At 39.5% G+C, this 19,351-nt stretch overlaps 1 protein-coding gene across 2 annotated transcripts in view; it reads left to right on the top strand.

Annotated features, from left to right (window-relative positions):
- Positions 1–52: 52 nt before the first annotated feature.
- The window catches only part of CCDC191 (coiled-coil domain containing 191), a 90,343-nt gene continuing 71,044 nt past the window's right edge, over positions 53–19,351 (top strand). For both annotated transcript variants that reach the window (XM_044251415.1, XM_044251417.1), the window contains exons 1-5: positions 53–184; positions 2,520–2,558; positions 10,042–10,183; positions 14,198–14,341; positions 17,750–17,928. In XM_044251415.1, the coding sequence (XP_044107350.1) occupies positions 95–184; positions 2,520–2,558; positions 10,042–10,183; positions 14,198–14,341; positions 17,750–17,928 (594 nt within the window). In that variant the 5' untranslated portion in view covers positions 53–94. The remainder of the gene's footprint in view (positions 185–2,519; positions 2,559–10,041; positions 10,184–14,197; positions 14,342–17,749; positions 17,929–19,351) is intronic.

The following is a 19,351-nucleotide window of genomic DNA, read 5'->3' as shown; positions in this document are numbered from 1 at the left end:
CAGGAGGAACTACAACTCCCAGGACGACCCGGAAGCAGCCCGGCAACTGAGCGGTCGCTCCAGTTTTGCGGTGGTCCGTGCCTGAACCTGGAAAATGCTGCTGGCCCCCCAGGAAAGGTCCTCCTCAGGGAAGAGGACGGGGCCGAATCGCTGGAAACAGTTTACAAGGAAGCCGAGTCCCAAGGTGATCCATCCCAAACGGGAGCTCTGGGGGAGGAGGGGGGGCGGGGACCGGCCCCGAGGCCTGCCGGCTGGGCTGCGCTACCTCCCTCTTCCCCCAGGGGCATCCTTACCCGTCTCCCCCTTGCCTAGACGGCCCTGGAGACAGCATTGCCCTGGCGAAGGGAGCCTATGAACTTTGGGGTCTGGATACCTTGCTACTTTGGTGGGCAGCATCGTGAAAGAACTAGTTCCATCTTAAACAGGAGAGGTCGGCTAGTGCCCATCCTGGTGAAGAGAATTCTTGAACTCCCTCGCCACGGATTCCCACCTCCACAATTTTAGGGACGTTCCTGCGCATTTCTTCCTTCCTTCCTTCCTTCCTTCCATCCTCCCTCCCTCCCTTTCCTCTCTTTCCTTCCTTCCTTCTCTTCTTTCCAAATTTTGGATCGTTATTGGAGAGGGCAGATCTTCATGTTAAGTCCTCTGCCTCCTATTCCTCCCTTCTAATTTTTCATAAAGTATCAAAACGAACTCAGGAATGCAAGTGGATATTAGACATACCAGTACTTGATTCAATTGAATTTTTTTTTAATTCAACCAACATTTTCTTTTTATATCTGTTACCTCCTTTGATGCCTTAGCATCCAAAGACATGGAAAACTGGTAACCCTATTTTAAACTTGAAACATACATAAATGCCATGTGCAAAGTCATAGTCACACGGTGTGCGCTTTCCACAAACTACCTTTTTAACAGCCACAAAAATAAATGCTTGAAATGTAAGTGAGAGTACCAAAATGGAGTGGCTTCTCAGCTTCCAGCTCTAGAGCAGTTTCACCAGCTGTTTTCACCCTGAAGTTACACTTTCTTTAAAAAAAATTTCTGTAGAGATGTGGCATTCTTAGGGCTCTAGACAATCATGCTTGCAGTTTGTTCTAAATATATCTGCTAAATAATGTCCTGGACATATTCCATTTGGTGAATATCTTGCCCCAGATACCAGAGGGTTAGATAGGAACACTAGAGAGAGTTGGAAACAGAGTCTGCTCCTATTGTAATGTGCTAGTTCCACAAGAAATTGGATCCCAAATAGGTCATGGGTATAGACTTGATGATGAAAGGTAAAATTTAGGACAGTTTCTTAAGACTCCAAAAGGAGAGATTTTGCTGCTAGTACTCCTTGTTACTGCCTAGAGGATAAAAAGGAAAAAGCACAAGAGCTTCTTGAAGTTCAGTTGTGTTTTAATAGGATCAGCTCTTTCTTTGTTGCAGAGACAAAATTATTCAGCAGTACAACTGCATTAATTAATTATCTTAAGGTACTTTGAAGGTGAAGTGTTATGTAAGTGAAAGAGAGTATTACACCTTTCCTTCCTTCATGTGACAGTATGCTAGTTTAGATATTCCCTTCTTTATTTAAAGACCCCCTGAATTATTAGCAAAGCAAATACCTCTATTTGCTAAGTGACTGTTATAGGGAATTCTACGAGCTTCTGAGTTACAGAGAGTGAAGAAAGGAGGAGTCCTACTGGTCTGATTTCTGATTTTAGATTAATATCTGACTGAGCTGGATAGAAATGGTCTTTACTTCATTTTCTGCTTTATAAGACAGAAGAGTGATTATCCCCAACCACATCCTCCCACCGCCACCCCCACCTCCGGTTATATTGGAACAAACAACAGTCCTGCTGTAGGTAAGATAGGAAAGCCCCTTGCTACAGGTTATTCTTGAAAAGAGGGACATGAGGAAGGGGGCATACCCTTCTCCAAGCAGATTTGCTTCCATGACTTTTGAATAATCTGGCTCATTTCAGTGCTTATTTAGTTTTTTATAAGGAATATATCTAGCACTCCTCTATTTTGGCTCTTGGAGAGCTTTATTTTTTTTAAAAGATATTATTTATTTATTAGAGAGTACGAGAGGAGGAGCAGAGGGAAAGAGACAAGCACACTGTGTGCTGAGCACAGAGCCTGATGCAGGACTCGATCCCAGGACCCTGAGATCATGACCCAAGGCAAAATGAAGAGTCCACCACTTTAACCGACTGAGTCACCCCGGTGTCCCCCTGGAGAGCTTAAAAAAAAAAAAAGGATACATCTGGGCCATATTCCAGACCAATTAAATTAGAATCTCCAAGTGGGCTTAGGCAGGAGATAAAAACAGAAGAGTTCCCAGAGAAGGTTTCACGTTTCTTCTTCCAACCATCATTCTGTGTTCTTGCTGAACTTGCTGATGAAATGGCTTGGGGAAAGAAAAAGGACACATTTCCATATGCTTTAGTCAGAAGGATAGATTAAAATGGCAAAATTGATAAAGTTATTGCTGTGTATTAATATTCTCTATATGTTATCTACAGCCTGCCTTTGATCCTGACAATGTGGAACACTGGATTAAGGTAAGAATGTTGCACAGTTAAGATAGAGAGTTAAGAGTCAGACATAATCTGATGGGAAGGAGTACTGATAGATCTCCATTTTGTGCATGTTTTGCTATTTTTATTCTCATGGGACTGTGTTGCTTTAGTTTTAGATTCCTTAGTTTTTCTTTATCATTCTGTTGCTTCTCCTGAAAATATGAATGACAAGAAAATGAGTATAAACATGCCTCTTTTTTTTTTTAATTTTATTTATTTATTTGAGAGAGAGCATTCACAAGCGGGGAGCGGGGAGGGAGGGAGAGCTGTGGGGCTTTATCTTGATTCTGGGACTCTGTGGTCATGATCTGAGCCAAAGGCAGACACTTAACCAATTGAGCCATCCAGGTGCCCCTAGACTTGCTTTTTCAAATGTGAGGATCCTATGAAGAGGACTAAAGGAGCAGGGGAGAAGAAGCTGTAAGAGAGGATGTGGTGGCCTTCCTCGGATATTGGAAAGACTGTACTGTAGTTACATTGATCTATGGGACCAATGCATTAGGAAAGCCGTGCATGCATTGTAAGAGTTTTCTCATAACTGGAGGGACCCAAAAATGGAGCGGGCATTCTCATAAAGAGATGTATTTTCTATCAATGGAAGTATTCAAGTGGATTCTAAATGGCCACTTAATGTTAGGAATAATGAAGAATATGTTTGAGTGTTCTGGGGGGGGCGGGGATTGAGTTAGGTTAACTTTCTGAGCTCTTTTCCAGGCCCGAGATAGGTGTTTTTGAGTCCAAGTACCATTTAAGTTGAAAGTACTATTAAACTACTTCCGGTGCATGCGTCAGAGTGCCAGTTTGGCATCTTGCCATACTCAGTTCATTTGTGCAGCATATGTTTCAAAATCATGCAGCATTTTCCTGGGAAAATACCATTCTGCCTGGTCGTATTTTGAAGAGCTATTACTTATCTAAATTGACAGGCATTATAAGTTCCAGATGGAACCTAAGCCACATGTAATCCCTATTAACTATTTATTTATCCAGCCAGTATTTATTAAGTCCTTCTAAGTACTAGGCCATTCTGTTGAACACTGAAGATAAAACCATGCTTGGGGCAGGTATAATCCCTGCCTTCCCTGAGTTTATAGTCCAGTGGAGTTAAACAACTTACTTAAAACTCTTGGGAGAATTAAGGATGTAATAGAAGCATGTGGTGGGGGACACTAATATAGATGGCACAGAGAAGGCTTCCTGGTTCCTGCAGAAGGTCTGACTTAGAAGACCAGTAAAACAGATCTGCTGTTATGGAGGCCAGCCTCTGGGAAGCCCACTCCCAGCCTCCTACAAAGCCTAGTTTCCTTGTCTGTGCTGAATGTCCCAGTGCCAGGCCCCTGCAGGGCTCAGTTGCACATTTAGTTACTGTCCCCTCCAGAAGGGAAGATTTAAGTGAAAGAGAAGGATAAAATTCTGCTCTGACTTTATGCAGTTGTCAGACAGCTTGACCGGTTAGATTTTTAGCATTCCTCTAAAATTTCTGTGGTAGCACTGTCTCCATTATGCCCTCAAATCTCTCATATCAAAAAAAAGTAAGTCCTTACTTGACCCTGCAGTCCATTCTGATTATGGTACATCATTTTCTTATCCAGTGTCTTTGAGTGTATAGTCTAGACTCCTTCCCTTGCATTTTTATTATCCTCTGGTGTCTACAGTAATTTTCCTCCTCCTGTTTCTGTTTCTCAACCACTCCGCAGAAGCAGTTGTCATAAATGACTTCCTGATCAAATCCACTGTTCTCTTCTTCATCCTCAAACTTTGTAAGGTTCCTTTGATACAGTTGTCACTTTTGTAATTATAGAAATCTTCTCCTTCATTATCTTTTTATGACCCTGTTTTCTCTTGCTTCTCTTACTACTTTTCTTTTCTTTTTTTTTTTTTTTAAGATTTTATTTATTTATTTGACAGAGATCACAAGTAGGCGAGAGGCAGGCAGAGAGAGAGAGGGGGAAGCAGGCTCCCCGCTGAGCAGAGAGCCCGATGTGGGACTCGATCCCAGGACCCTGAGATCATGACCTGAGCCGAAGGCAGCGGCTTAACCCACTGAGCCACCCAGGCACCCCTCTTACTACTTTTCTGTTCACTCCTGTCTTCTTTAATGATTTTATTCCCTAATGTAACCCAGCTCTGGGGGTATCCTAAAGAGTTAGGACTTCTGGACCTAAGACTTCCAAATCCCCTTGAGTGTACCACCCTCTCAAAGTCAGCTTAGACCTTGTTCCTTGGAAAAAGGAAGAGAATATGGAAAGGGTATGGAGCATGGTGAAGGTCGAGAAAGGGCTTTCTTTGAACAGAAGAGATCACTGGGGCAGCCCTGGGGACTTGGCTGAATCAAATAACCAAAATCTTATGTGGTACCAAAAATTGGTAGAGCAGATTGATCCAGGCTTGAGAGTTTCACTGCAGAAGCAAAGATGCAAGAGATCTGAGGCTTATGTAAGAGAGTAGCTGAATATCCAGGCAGAGTAGGAAGGAGGGGGCCCTTTAAAGGACCCTTTAAAGGAGGAGGAGACCTAATTTGATGAAGGTTGTGGTTAGGTGCAACACCAATGTAGCAGAGGAAGGGAAGCAAAAGAGGCAGATGGGCAGGAGGCTGATGTTGGGGAGGGGTTATCAGCTTTGGGGTTGAACAATGGAAGATTCTATGTCATGTGGTTCAGGACCACATCAGTGGGTTGTGGAAGTACGATTGCGGGAAAGGCCATTAGAATACAGGAGTCAAGCAAACTTTGAGCCTGAAATGTTGGTAAGTCTTCCGGAGGGATGCTGAAGTCACTTAGAATCAGGCAGACCTTGAGTAGAACTTTGCGTTCTGGGGCAGCTCACCGAAAATGCAACAATTCACTATAACTTACAATTTATCCTCATCCTGATTTGATTGACTGACTCGTCTCTTTACTCCTGTGGATTCTGTTACTTTGATAATTAAGCTTTTTAAACATTTTCATTGATTCTCTATTCTTAGCTTTCAGGGATTCTGTATGCCACCCGATGAAACTTTAAGTTCTAGATGGGCATTTAAGGCCCTCTGTCAATCTAGCTGTAATATAAATCAACCTGCAACAACACCTTTGCTGATACTCTATGTGACTTTTGTCAGGCCAGTCTCCTTCCCCTTCTGTCTTCCGTTTAGTTTGACTCACACTGATCCTCCAAGACTGGAATACCATTCCTTTCTGGGAGGGCCATTCTAGATCTTTCCCTTAAAATTCAGCTTGAGGTGCCCCTCTCAGTGAACAACTTCCCCTGACCCACCTCAACCACCTAATCCCATCTTCTAATACTTTTTCCCTGGGAATTGTATTGGTGTTCATACACAACAGAGACTGCATTCAGCATTTGCTTGTATACAGAGTGATTTTTTTAAAAAATTGGACACTCTGAAAAATATATTACTCCCCAAACTATTATTTATAAACATGCAGTTTACACTTGAAGGCATATTGAGAAAGTTGTGCTTGTACCTCCCAGCCTTGAGGAAATGAAAGAGTGCATTATAGTTGCTGTTCCTGCTGTTGAGCGGACATTGGGATTGATGTGTGTCATGGGATGTAAGGAGCTCTTACTGAGTATTTATAAGATCATGGGAGTAACTTAAGATAGTTTCTTTATAAATTATATATTTACATGTAACACAGTTACTGAGTAAGAAACATTTGATTAGAAATTCTTCTAATCACTTTGTGTTCCTTTAGAGCGATTGTTGAGTTGTGTCTTGCACACGTGGCACACGACACAATAAATAGTAGATAGTAGGTAAGTGGTAGTTAGATAAAGGTGAACTCTTTGATAGTCACTTTTAGTTTTGCTTTCCCCTCAATGTCCCCTAAGGTAGTGAGAACAGGGCTAGCCTTCAGTCCTTCAATCAACTTGCTTAAATAGTAAGCTGTTAAATTGATACTTTGTGTTATTGAAATATAATTTAAGATAGACCTCTTCTGTCTCTCACATATTTATTTTGAATGAAGTGGTAAGGATGTAATATTTTAAACAAGGAAATACAGAGACTATCTCTTATTTTATTTTTATTTTTATTTTTTTTATTTTACAGACAGAGATTACAAGTAGACAGAGAGGCAGGCAGAGAGAGGGGGAAGCAGGCTCCCCACTGAGCAGAGAGCCCCATGTGGGGCTTGATCCCAGGACCCTGAGATCATGACCCAAGCTGAAGGCAGAGGCCTCAACCCAATGAACCACCCAGGCGTCCCCAGAGACTATTTCTAATCCCTAATATCATCTAGTTGGGTTTTTTTTTTTTTACCAAAATTTTCATTTTAAGTGATATTCCAAACACTTGCTTTGTGAGAGCCAAGCAAACAACCTTTCCTTGTAAGTACCAGCCCATGTCCTTCTTTATTACCAAAATCAGTCTGCCCCTGTGTCCAAGCTGTCTTTACCTCCTTTGTTAATAATCTATACGAATTCCAGTTCAGGTGAGAGGATCTCTCATACAGAGTTCTTTCATTCATAGCCTAAGGAACAAAATCTACAATCCTGTTTTTGTTGTTCATTTTTTGTTTGTGAATGTTAGTTTAAAAACTGAAAGTTGATCTTTTTTTTCCCTAGTAGTTCTTTGTTTATAATGTAGGCTGAAGCAATAAAAAGTAGAAGGGAGATACATTACACCATTGTTATTGGACAAAAAACTGCAGAGGGAGAGGTCAACTCTCAGTACAAATTAGTAATAAATCACAATAATTTACCTTTAGAAACCATTTCTTTATTTTTAGCTGTGACACTGCTTTTACAATATGCAAAAGCCCAAAAAGAACTACCCAAGATGTGTTGTCACATTCTTTCTAAGTTGAATTTGGCAACATTTTATATTAGATTTATTCAGATTATACTAACATTTTAAAATGTTATATACATTTAAAATATTATATACATTTAAAATGTTATATACATACATGATATATGTGAAATTCATCTTGCTGTCTTAGAATTTTAAAACGTTAAAGGAAAGGACTATGTGCCAAGCATATTGTGACCATACAATAAGTGCCATATCAACCATCATAAATTTGGGCACATCAGAGGCCAAGAAATAATGTGGGAGACAGATCTCCCCAGAGTGACTCATAAAGAATGAATGATACTTTCTTTATTCTAACCCTGATTAGATCATGTTTTCTTCTGATTCATATCTTTTCCTGTGTGTTCTGTTTTCTACATCTTTTTCAAATTACCCTTAGCTTTTCAACTTTATTCCTCTGTTTCTAATTCAAACTTAATACATGAAACCCTTGAGAATTTAAAAGGTAAAGACCCTGGCAAGTTTTGCCAGAGGTTCTACCAGTCTTTCCATGAAGGGCAGGAGGAAAAATCTTTTTCAAAATAGGCAGGAATATAAACTGTGGGTAAGTACAGCTTTTTAAAATACATTTTAGGGGCACATGAGTGGTTCAGTTCGTTGAGTGTCCAACTCTTGACTTTGGCTCAGGTTGTGATCTCAGGATTGAAGCTGGCGTCAGGGTCGCCACTCAGCGGGGAGTCTGCTTGTCTCCCTCACTCTCTGCCTCTCCCCCTGCGTGTGCACGCATGCTCACTCACTTGCTCGCTCACTCTCAAATAAATAAATCTTTAAAAAAAATAAATTTTACATGTATTCATTTTTTTAAGGTTTTATTTATTTATTTGACAGAGAGACATCACAAGTAGGCAGAGAAGCAGGCAGAGAGAGAGGAGGAAGCAGGCTCCCCGCTGAGCAGAGAGCCCGATGCGGGACTCGATCCCAGGACCCTGAGATCATGACCCGAGCTGAAGGCAGCTGCTTAACCCACTGAGCCACCCAGGCACCCACATGTATTCATTGTTTTAACAAATATTTATGGGACACCTGTTATATGCCAAGCACTCTTATAGGTACTGGCAGTTTTACACATGAAGAGGACAAACATGCCTGCTCACATTCTACTAAGGGGAGACAATATAGGGTAAAATATGTTATGAGGTCATAAGTGCTATAGAGAAAGAACAGAGAAGGGGAATAGAGAGAGCTGTGAGGAGGGTGGTTACAATTTCATGTAGGGTAGTTCGAGAAAGCCTTACTATGAAGGTGACATTTGGGTAAAGACATGAGGTGGCAAGAGGGATAGCAGTGCAGCAGAGGGGAAGTAAGAACAAAGGCCATGAGGTGTGACCATGCTTGGCACATTTGAGAGGGCATGCGCAAGGTCGGTGTGGCTGAAGTCAAGTGAGCAACGGGATGTAGCAAAGGAGAAGGTTGGAGAGTTTACAAAGGGCTTCATGGTGCAGGACCTTGAAGCACATGTTAAGGACCTTGATTTTTATTCTGAGTGAAATAGGGAAACATGAAAGGATTTTGAGCAGAGTTATGTATGGCTTTCATTTCAAAGGGACCATCTGAGCTGTGGTGGGAGACGATCACAGAAAACCTGTCTGGAAATTGTGGTGCTTTGAACCAGGTGACAGCAGTAGAGATGATAAGAAGGGGTCAGATCCTGGATATATTTTGAAAATAGAGTCAACAGATTTCCTGACAGATTGGTTTTGGGGTAAGAGGGAGAGAATAGATTCAAAGACTCCCAAGGTTTTCATCCTGAGAACTGAAAAAATGGCATTGTCACCTAGGTTGGAAGCCTGGGAATACAGCAGATGTGGAGGAGACCAAGTTTGTGGGGAGGGAGAAAGTCGGGGATTTAATTGCAAAAGAAATTCTTTTATATTGTGCAGGTAAATCAAAGTGCCAACAGTTTGCCCACCTCCACCAATCCCATTAATTGGGCCATGTTTTTACTGTTGCTTCAAACCATTCTGGATGGCTATAATCCCAATTTCATTGAGCCTATAGTTTGTTTAATGTATGATGGGAGGTTCATTCCAGGGGTAGGATTTTGAGGAAGTGTAGTTGCTCTGCCTCTGCTTTATATGCATATGCAGATCCTAGTAGCATTGGGAACTAATAATACTGTATTTTTTATTTAAAATAAAATATCCAGGTGTCAGGATCCCATCACTAATGCTCTAAACAAAAGTAATCTAAAGTTTAAATAATAACTTTTGTTCAAAAATAAACATTGTGAATACATGTTAAAATTTGGGAAACTATTGCAATTAATTTCATGTTTAAAAAATGAAATTATGGGGCGCCTGGGTGCCTCAGTGGGTTAAAGCCTCTGCCTTCAGCTCAGGTCATGATCCCAGGTTCCTGGGATCGAGCCCTGCATTGGGCTCTCTGCTCAGCAGGGAGCCTGTTTCCTCCTCTCTCTCTGCCTGCCTCTCTGCCTACTTGTAATCTCTGCCTGTCAAATAAATAAATAAATAATATTTTTAAAAAATGAAATTATTTGGGGTGTTTAAGCCTCCAAGATTCCTTTAAAAATGAAACAGTGGAAGTTATCTTAGTTGGTGGTAGAAAATCAGTTTCTTGAGTAGGAAAGAAATCCATTAGCCCTAACAAGGTTGTCGTCATCTAAATGAGTTTTTTTCTATGATATGAAAGAAGGTGGAGAAAGCCTCCGAATTTGCAGTTTCAAAAGCATTTTCTGCTACAAATTCCAATTTGTCCAGAAGGCTTTGGAGCGAAATCGTAGATTTGGAAACATCTGAGCAAATAGAGGATCATGATGAAGTCTATGCAGAAGGTAAGAAAATACGTTTTTGCTGCAGTATTAACAGTTCTTTAGAATACAGCTTGCTAAAGCATAACCTATGATGCATTTCAGAGTACAGGATGGAGACTTTTCTTTCTCTTTCTCTTAAGTTTTGTGTCTTCCTACCTCCCTGAAACCGATCTATCCTGGAGTGAACTCCCAACATTATAAGTAAGGCTATATTTAAGGCCCATTTTGTCTCCCAAAATGGAACCACATCCAGAGGTAGTTTGATACGACATAGCTGCCTGGTGGGTGTTATAGGTGTCCCTCCTGCAGCATGGGGGGGCAGCATGATCACTTGATCTAGTCTTAGGAGATCATTTGACCATTAGTTTGTAAATCCACTTCATTCTTTATGAAGAGAGTCTAAACTTCTCTAACCTTCCTACCTCCCCAAAACATTTACTCTTCTGTAATTTAGTATTTAGTTTCCGATACTCTGGGGAACCCCAGCATTTAGGGATGAAGAGATCAGGGGAACCAGACTGGAAAGGAAAGGCCACAGAGGTAGGAGGAAAGTCAGAGCGGCCATGTCCTGGAAGCCAGCTTCCACTTAGACTACTGTCTCTTTTTATTCCATTAATTTATTCTATTAAATGGCTCTATTTATTCATAGCATGTCTTCATTCAAAAAATATATAAAATTATTTGTAAGTATATATATAATAACAACTTAAGTTTATAATAAAAGCTATTATATACAAATATATATATAATTATACCTGTGCCAAGTACTATTTTAGGCACCGGAGGAACAGGTTTTGAATAAAAGAGGCAAAGCACTTGCTTTCATGGGATGCACGTTCTACTGTAAGAACAAAGGAAACTTAAAATTATTAGGTAGTAATAAATCATTCAGGTTTGGACCTGAGTAATAAGAAGGAGCCGGCTAACCCGTAATGGAGGAAGGGCATCCCAGACAGAGGGAAATGTAGCATCAAGAGTTAAAGTACAGACAAGCTTGGTGTCCTTCAGGAACTGAAGGAAAACCAGTGTGCCTGGAACTTCCCAATGGAGATGAGCTTGCAGGAGTGAGCAAAATACCTGTTAACATGGCCTATAGGCCTGGTAAGAGAACTTAGATTTTATTCTGAGTATGATGGGACATCATTCAAGGGTTTTAAGCAGATCAATATTTTAAATATACAAAAGTGAATTATAGGGGAGAAAAGGAGGGAAGAGTGAGTTCAGTGAGAGGCTGGTATAGGGGTCTAGGTAAGCAATAAAGGCCCTTGGTCTTGGGTGGTTGCTAGAACTGGAGATGGGAAAAGGAGATTGGTTCTGAAATTGGCAAGGCTACACCTTGCACACCCTGTCTCCCAACCCACTGGTGGGAATACATAATATACTTTAGCCTCTTAGAGTTTCTGAGAAGTCATGCTGTCTAAAAAATGTTTAGTTACCCCAATTCCCAAGCTTCCTATACTTTGAAACTCTTTTTATCCTGAAATCCATATTCCTATCCTGAAGAATTGGAAATTGGCTACACATTGGAAAGTACTAGTATATGAAGAGAACATGGTTTTCAAAGGCTAATATCCTTTTTTCTCCTCTCATCAATCATCTATTAATATTCAATAAGAACCAATGTTCTAAGGAACATAGTTTGAGAAACTCTGCTTTAATGTAGCCTTAGAGCCTCTGATCCAAAAGGAGATGTTCCTGCAGTTGAACCCTCCAAGGGAGGGCAGTTCCCATTCTTTGTTCTTTTGGGGGACTGCATAGCAAACCCCAATTTACTAATGAATGGCATTTAGTAAATCTGACTTATTCACATATAAATTATTATACATATAAATGTCTGAATTATTGTACACAGGGTTACTCAGTAAATATCTGTTCCCTTGGGCCGCCTGGATGGCTCAGTTGCCTAAGCAACTGCCTTTGGCTCAGGTCATGATCCTGAGGTCCCAGGATCAAGTCCCACATCGGGCTTCTAGCTCCATGGGGAGTCTGCTTCTCCCTCTGACCTTCTCCCCTCTCTTTCTCTCTCTCTCTCTCTCTCTCTCTCTCAAATAAATAAATAAATAAATAAAATCTTTAAAAAAAAAATCTGTTCCCTTTCTTGACCTTCCTCTGAAAGCCAATAAAATTGCTAGTATACTTTTTACACGGTTTCTACTATCTTGATTCATTGTTTTCTATTTTATATGTCCTGTATTCCTATCTATTTAAAATGCCTTTTGGCCTCATTTTTTTTTTTTTAAGATTTATTTATTTGACAGAGAGGCAGTGAGAGAGGGAACAAAAGCAAGGGGAGTGGGAATGGGAGAGGGAGAAGTAAGCTCCTCACTGAGCAGGGAACCCCATGCAGGGCTCAATCCCAGGACACTGGGATCATGACCTGAGCCGAAGGCAGACGCTTAAGACTGAGCCAGCCAGGCACCCCGCCTTTTGGCCTCATTTAATGTAAGAAACATTCCATTCCCTCAGCGCTATGTGATCATGGTAACGATGATGAAGATAGTGCTGAAATACATACTTTTCTTTGAAACCCCTATGTCCTACTCATAGAGCTGTTTGATAATGCTGATAGTGATGAAGGTATTGCTAAAGTAGACATTTTCTCTCATACCTATATATTGAAGATTTCTGAATATTACTAAGAAAAAAATTCAAATAGAAGTTGGCTTCCATTATTTGATTTGGCTTTCATTATTTGATTTTCCTCCTACCTCAATGGCCTCTCCTTCCGAGTCTGCTTTTCTGGTTCTGCCTTATCTCTTCAACCCCTAAATACCGGAGTTCTTCAGGGCTTATTCCTGGAACCAGTTTTCTATCCATCTTCCTCTTTTGGTGCTCTCATCCACTTCTGCGGCTTTCAGTTCTATCCATATGCTGATGACACCCACATTTATTTCTTCAGCTTGGACCTCTCCCCAGAAATCCAGAGTGATATAGCCAATACCTGTTTGACATTCTTATGTGTATGTCTCCTAAGCATTTCAAACTGAACTAACCTAAAACTGAATTCCTGGTATTCCCTCTAAACCTGCTTGTCCCCCGGCCTTCCCTGTCTCAGTAAATGGCATCTCCATTTTTGCAGTTGCTTCAGCCAGAAACCTTGTAGATATCTTTCTCTCATTCCCATTTCCACTACATCAGCAAATCCTGTCCGTTCCACCTCAAAGCAATACTTTCTAAAATTGGACCATTTTTATTACTTCCTGTCCAGGCCCAGGCTACTATCACTTCTTTCCTGGATTATTGCACTTATCTCCCAACTGGTGTCCCCTGCTTCTGTGTAAGGGATTATCAACCTCAGCACTGTGGATGATACAACAGATAATTAGATAATTATCTTTGGGGCAAGGGCTGTCCTGTACATTGCTGATGTTTAACAGCATATCTGGCCTCTGCCTACCAGATGCTAGTATCACTTATCCCTGTTACAATAACCAAAAATGGCTCCAAATGTTGCCAAATGTCCACCGGGGGGGCAAGATCATCCATGATCTAGAACCACTGCTCAAAATCTGATCCCCACATTATCTCTTTCCTTTATCTCCTATTATTCCCCTTCACTCACTCTTCTCTAGCCGCACTGCCTCTTTGCTACTTCTCCAACACTCTGGACATTCTCTTCCTTACGGCCTTTGCAACTGCAAATCTGCATGGAATAAGATTTCCTCACATATCCATATGGCTCACTTCCTCACTTTCTTCCCTTTTTTGCCCAAATATCTTCTCAAAAAGGTCTTCTTTGAACCCCCAGTTTCAAACTGTCAATACTTACCTTCTGTTTCTTTACATACTGTTTCTCACTTGCCAGCTCTGTTTTTCTGATTTACTTATTTATTGTCTTTTTTCTCCAGTTAAAATGTAAACTTTGTTGGTGATAAGTTTTATTTGTCCTTTTTTGTTTGTTGCTCTTTTCTTAGCATCTAACACAGTACCTGACACATGATAGATACTCAGTATTTACTGAGTAAATGAAAACAGTGAAAGAAGAAAGTCTCTGAAGTAATAGTAATATTAAAATTTTTTTTGTTTTGTTGATAGCTCAGGAACTAGTCAGTGAGTGGTTAGACACCAAACTTAAGCAAGAACTAGCAAGTGATGGTGAAGAGGATGCTGAAGACACTGGGTTAAATACCCTTCCTATGCCAGAAGCCAGTGATCATTTGAAATATGACAAGTTTGATGGTAAGAACTTTTTTGATTGTTCTAAGCTTTAACATCTAATGAATGTATCTAAGAAGTCTTTTTAATTGTTTTAAATAATGAATGAAATATTATTTGCTGTGGTTTGCTTAGTTTTATAATTGGCTTTAATTTTTCTTGGTTCAATTTAAATTATTTACCTATATCCTCGGTACATTCATGGTGTTTTTTAAATTAAAATACTCTATTTGTAATTCTTCTTATGACTATAATAGCAATTAATGCTCTTTGAGTGTCTCTTCCCATATATTGCTGGATGACTCTTTATTTTGATGTGGCTACATTTAAACATTTTACATTTATAAAAGAGTTTACTGCTTATACACCCAACTAGTGAGTAAGGGTTCATTGAGTGTACTCTGAATTTGGTATTTTTTTTCCTCATCATAAAGGTACACCCGGCAATGGTGGTGGCAGCTCCTCATGTGTGACTTACACACATGCTTGGTAAACTCACCTGGCAGCACTCCCCTTGTTTAGGACTCTACAAAACCTACAATATTCCCAGCCCAGCAATCACAAAATCATGAGCTCTTAAAGTTAGAGGAATCCTTCAAGATCACCTGGTCTGATCTCCCCTTTTCACGCCCTCAGATAGAGATCATTCCTTAGTATCCCTCACACATGGGTGATATAATTTCTGCTGGCACATCTCCAGGATAGAGGAGCTATTGTTGGGCTCTAATCCTCAATATATTTTCTCTTGGGAGAAGTAGGAGTTTGACATTTGTAGCTCTTTAGTGTAAGAGAAAATAATACCATGTTCCCTCTCCCAAGAGAAGTATTGTTGTTTTTGTTTGTTTGTTTGTTTGTTTGTTTGTAATATAATCATGTCTGATCTCTCCTATACTTCAGTGTTTCTAGCTTAAATATACCAGTTCTCAAAACAGTTCTTCATATCACATCATGTCTAAATCTTATTATGCTGGTTGCCACCTTTTGGATGTTTTCTAATTTATTAATATCATTTTTTTAAAGATTTTATTTATTTATTTGACAGAGAGAGAGAGATCACAAGCAGGCAGAGAGGCAGGCAGAGAGAGAGGAGGAAGCAGGCTCCCTGCTGAGCAGAGAGCCCGATGCGGGGCTCGATCCCAGGACCCTGAGATCATGACCTGAGCCGAAGGCAGTGGCTTAACCCACTGAGCCACCCAGGCGCCCCTATTAATATCATTATTAAAGTGAGGCATTTCCATACTTCATATTTATTCTGAAACTGTGTGGACTATAGTGAAACTATTAGTCCTTTCATATGATGCTAATAGATCTAGTTGTATTTATTTAGATTGGCAATTATCATCTAGTATCATACCAGGCCTCACTCTTCTTATGCTTGTAGAGTTTTTTGTTCTGTTTTCTTCCCTTTTTTTTTTTTTTTGTAGATTAAAACATTCCTATTCTGTAGCCATTAAAAAAGGATATTTACCAAAAATATTGATTAAAATGGGATTATCTCAATAGACACAGAAAAAGTACTTGGCAAAATCTAACATCCGTCCCTGATTAAAAAAAATACTTAGCAAACTAGCAATTCCTCAGCCTGACAAAGGGCATTTACAGAAGACATATAGGAAACATATGAAAATGACAAACATAAGTCGTACCTTATATTTGTACATACATAGGTAAGTATGTACATAGTCGTACCTAAATGAATTACATTTAATGTGAACAGGTTAAATATTTCAATTAAAAGACAAAGATTGACAGAATGATTTTTAAAATATGTAACTATATACTATCTATAGGAGACACAATTTAGATTCAAAGACATGAATAGATTGAAAGTAAAAAGATGGGAAAAGATATACTGTGTAATCAGTAACCAAAAGAGAGTGAGAGTAGCTTACTAATATCAGGAAAAAAAGTAGACTTTACCATAAGAAATTGTTACTAGGGACAAAGAAGGGCATTTCATAATGATAATAAGGTCAGCCATCAAGAAAACATAAGTATAAACATACATACACCTAATAAAAGAGTTCCAAAATAGGGGTGCCTGGGTGGCTCAGTTGGCTAAGCATCTACCTTCAGTTCAGGTCATGATTTCAGGGTCCTGGGATCAAGCCCTATATCGGGCTCCCTGCTAAATGGAAAGGCTGCTTCTTCCTCTCCCTCTGCTCTCCCCATTCATGTTCTCTCTCTGTCAAATAAAATGTTAAAAAGGAAAGAAAAAGAGCCCCAAAACACATGAAGCAAAAACTGAGAAAGTCAAAGGGAGAAATAGATATTGCACAAGTCTCCAAATTATTTGGAGACCTCATACCCCATTTTCATTAATGCATGGAACTAAACAGAACATGAGCGAGGAAGCTGTTCATATCATTAGTCATTGAGAAAATGCAGATTAGAACTACCTTGAGTAACCATTACATACCTATCAAAATGGCTTATATCCAAAGACTGACCATACTAAGTATTGGTGAGGATAGAGGAACTGGAGCACACCAGTACTGCTGGTGAGAATATAAAATTTTGTAACCACTTTGGAGAACTGTTTGACAGTTTTTTAAAAAGTTTAACAGATACTTCTGTGATCCAGCCATTCCACTCCTAGGCATTTTTCCAAGAGAAGAGAAAGCATATGTTCATACAAAAACTTGTATACAAATGTTTATAACAACTTTGTCATAGCCAAAATCTGGAAACAGCCCAAATGTCTATCCATGAATGAATGAGCAAATTATGGTATACCCATACAGTGGAATACTAATCAGCAATAAAAAGTGATAAACTGTTGATACAACAACATGATGAATCTCAGAGTTAATTACGCCGAGTAAAAGAAGCCTGACCAAAAAGAGAGTACATTGTGTATGGTTTAATTGATAAGAAATTCTAGAAAATGTAAATTAATTTATCGTGAGAGGAAAGCAGGTCTGTGGTTGCCTGGGATAAGACCGAGAACATGGGGAGGAGTGGGAGGAGGAGATTGCAAATCAGCATGAGAACCCTTTTGGAGCTGACAGACACGTTCTTTATCTTGATTATAGTCGTGATTTTACTGGTAGATGTATATGTCAAAACTTATGGTAGACTTTAAATATTTACAGTGTATTGTATGTCAGTCATACCTCAATAAAGCCATTTTTAAAAAACAATGGAGTCTTCAAGGATGTTTAGACTGAAGTAGTGTCTTTCACATTTGGCAGTGAAGGAGTATTTTGTGACTTGGGTGAGGGTAATTCCTCATGAGTGGAATTTTTTTCCTCTCATTTGAAGGTAGTTAATTGCTGAGGGCTGTGCTCATCCAATTGGCATTATCAGTTACTATTTATTGAACACTCACAGCTTCGTATTTTTATTGTACCAGGATTATATAAATATGGAAATTGTACTAAATTTTTTTTTTAATTTTCCCTTTTTTTGTTGTTGCTCTGTCTCCCCCAGAGTTGTGTGGCTATTTGGAGGAAGAAGAGGAAAGTACCACCGTTCAAAAATTTATAGACCATCTGCTCCATAAAAAAGTGGTGGATTCTGGAATGTTGGAAGATCTTGGAATGAATGGAAACCAAGACAAGCAGCAGCAGAAGGATCCTCGTCTTACCATGGAGATGAGACATAAGCAGGTGGGAGGGAAAAACAAAATTAAAATGGGTAACAGGAAGCAATCTTTGTGTAGCACATTTAATAAGCTTAAATAAAGACTTAGGCTTTATTATGAAAAAGAGTGCCATCTGTGGTTTGGTTAGAAAGAATAAAAATAAAATAGAACTTCAGAAGAAAAATAATGCTCATAAACTGAGGACAGGAAACAATTTATTTAAGAAAACCAAAAAAAAAGAATAACTGATTTCGAACAATGGAGTGGTGAACTAAACTTTATTAGTTTGTATATGGTATTATCTATTATAAATATGTAGATTGGTTTTGCTTGAATTTGATTTTTGAACTGTGGCATGAAAATATTAATATCATGAATATTCTAGTGAATGTTATAATGATAATTCTTTTCCAGACAACTGAAAAATTCACTCATTTTGTGATTATAATTTGAAAGGGAGGACAGATCTGAATTAAATCTAGTTCAGCTGTTTTGAATTAGAAGGGCATATGGGAACTTTCTTCTCTTCAAAGGGAATAAATAGTGGGTTATAGGAAAAAGATGTGTCTCAACTCTTCGTAGGGGATCTTCAGGAAATCAGAATGACCAAGTCTTTTCCACATGTCCAGAACTAAGACTGAACTAGAATGAATGTCTATACATTGTATCTTGTTTTTTTATAACCCTGAATTTCTGGTTGCTTTAAACTATTAGGGTGTGCCTAATCAGCCCTGAGGATGTTAGAATAAGGATTAGAAGTATGGTTCTAGTTCAGGTTTATGATAAAAGGGAGGAGAGAAGGTTCAACAAGAGATTGCCAATATCTACAAGTCTTAACATAAGTGGAGAGAAGTAAGGGTAAAGTTCAGTGAAGAGGGAGGTAAAGGAGCACTCCTTAATTCATAGCTAGAAAGGGCTCTGGAAAATTAATAGGTTTGAAAAATTGTGCTTATTCACAAATATCTGTGAAAGTCATGGTTTTGATTTCCAAATATGAACCAGAATCATTAATACATTTAAATAACAATAGTGAGGGGCGCCTGGGTGGCTCAGTGGGTTAAGCCACTGCCTTCGGCTCAGGTCATGATCTCAGGGTCCTGGGATCGAGTCCCGCATCGGGCTCTCTGCTCAGCAGGGAGCCTGCTTCCTCCTCTCTCTCTCTGCCTGCCTCTCTGCCTACTTGTGATCTCTCTCTGTCAAATAAATAAATAAAATCTTTAAATAAATAAATAAATAAATAACAATAGTGAATAGTGTTGCGTTCCTCATAGCAGTAAATCACTGTTGTATCTTTTTTTTTTTAAAGATCTTATTTATTTATTTGACAGAGAGAGATCACAAGTAGGCAGAGAAGCAGGCAGAGAGAGAGAGAGAGGAGGAGGAAGCAGGCTCCCCGCTGAGCAGAGAGCCCAACGCAGGACTCGATCCCAGGACCCTGAGATCATGAC

Source organism: Neovison vison, chromosome 6, assembly GCF_020171115.1.
Source record: "Neovison vison isolate M4711 chromosome 6, ASM_NN_V1, whole genome shotgun sequence".
Taxonomy (NCBI): domain Eukaryota; kingdom Metazoa; phylum Chordata; class Mammalia; order Carnivora; family Mustelidae; genus Neogale; species Neogale vison.
This window is presented reverse-complemented; position numbering and strand designations above follow the sequence as displayed.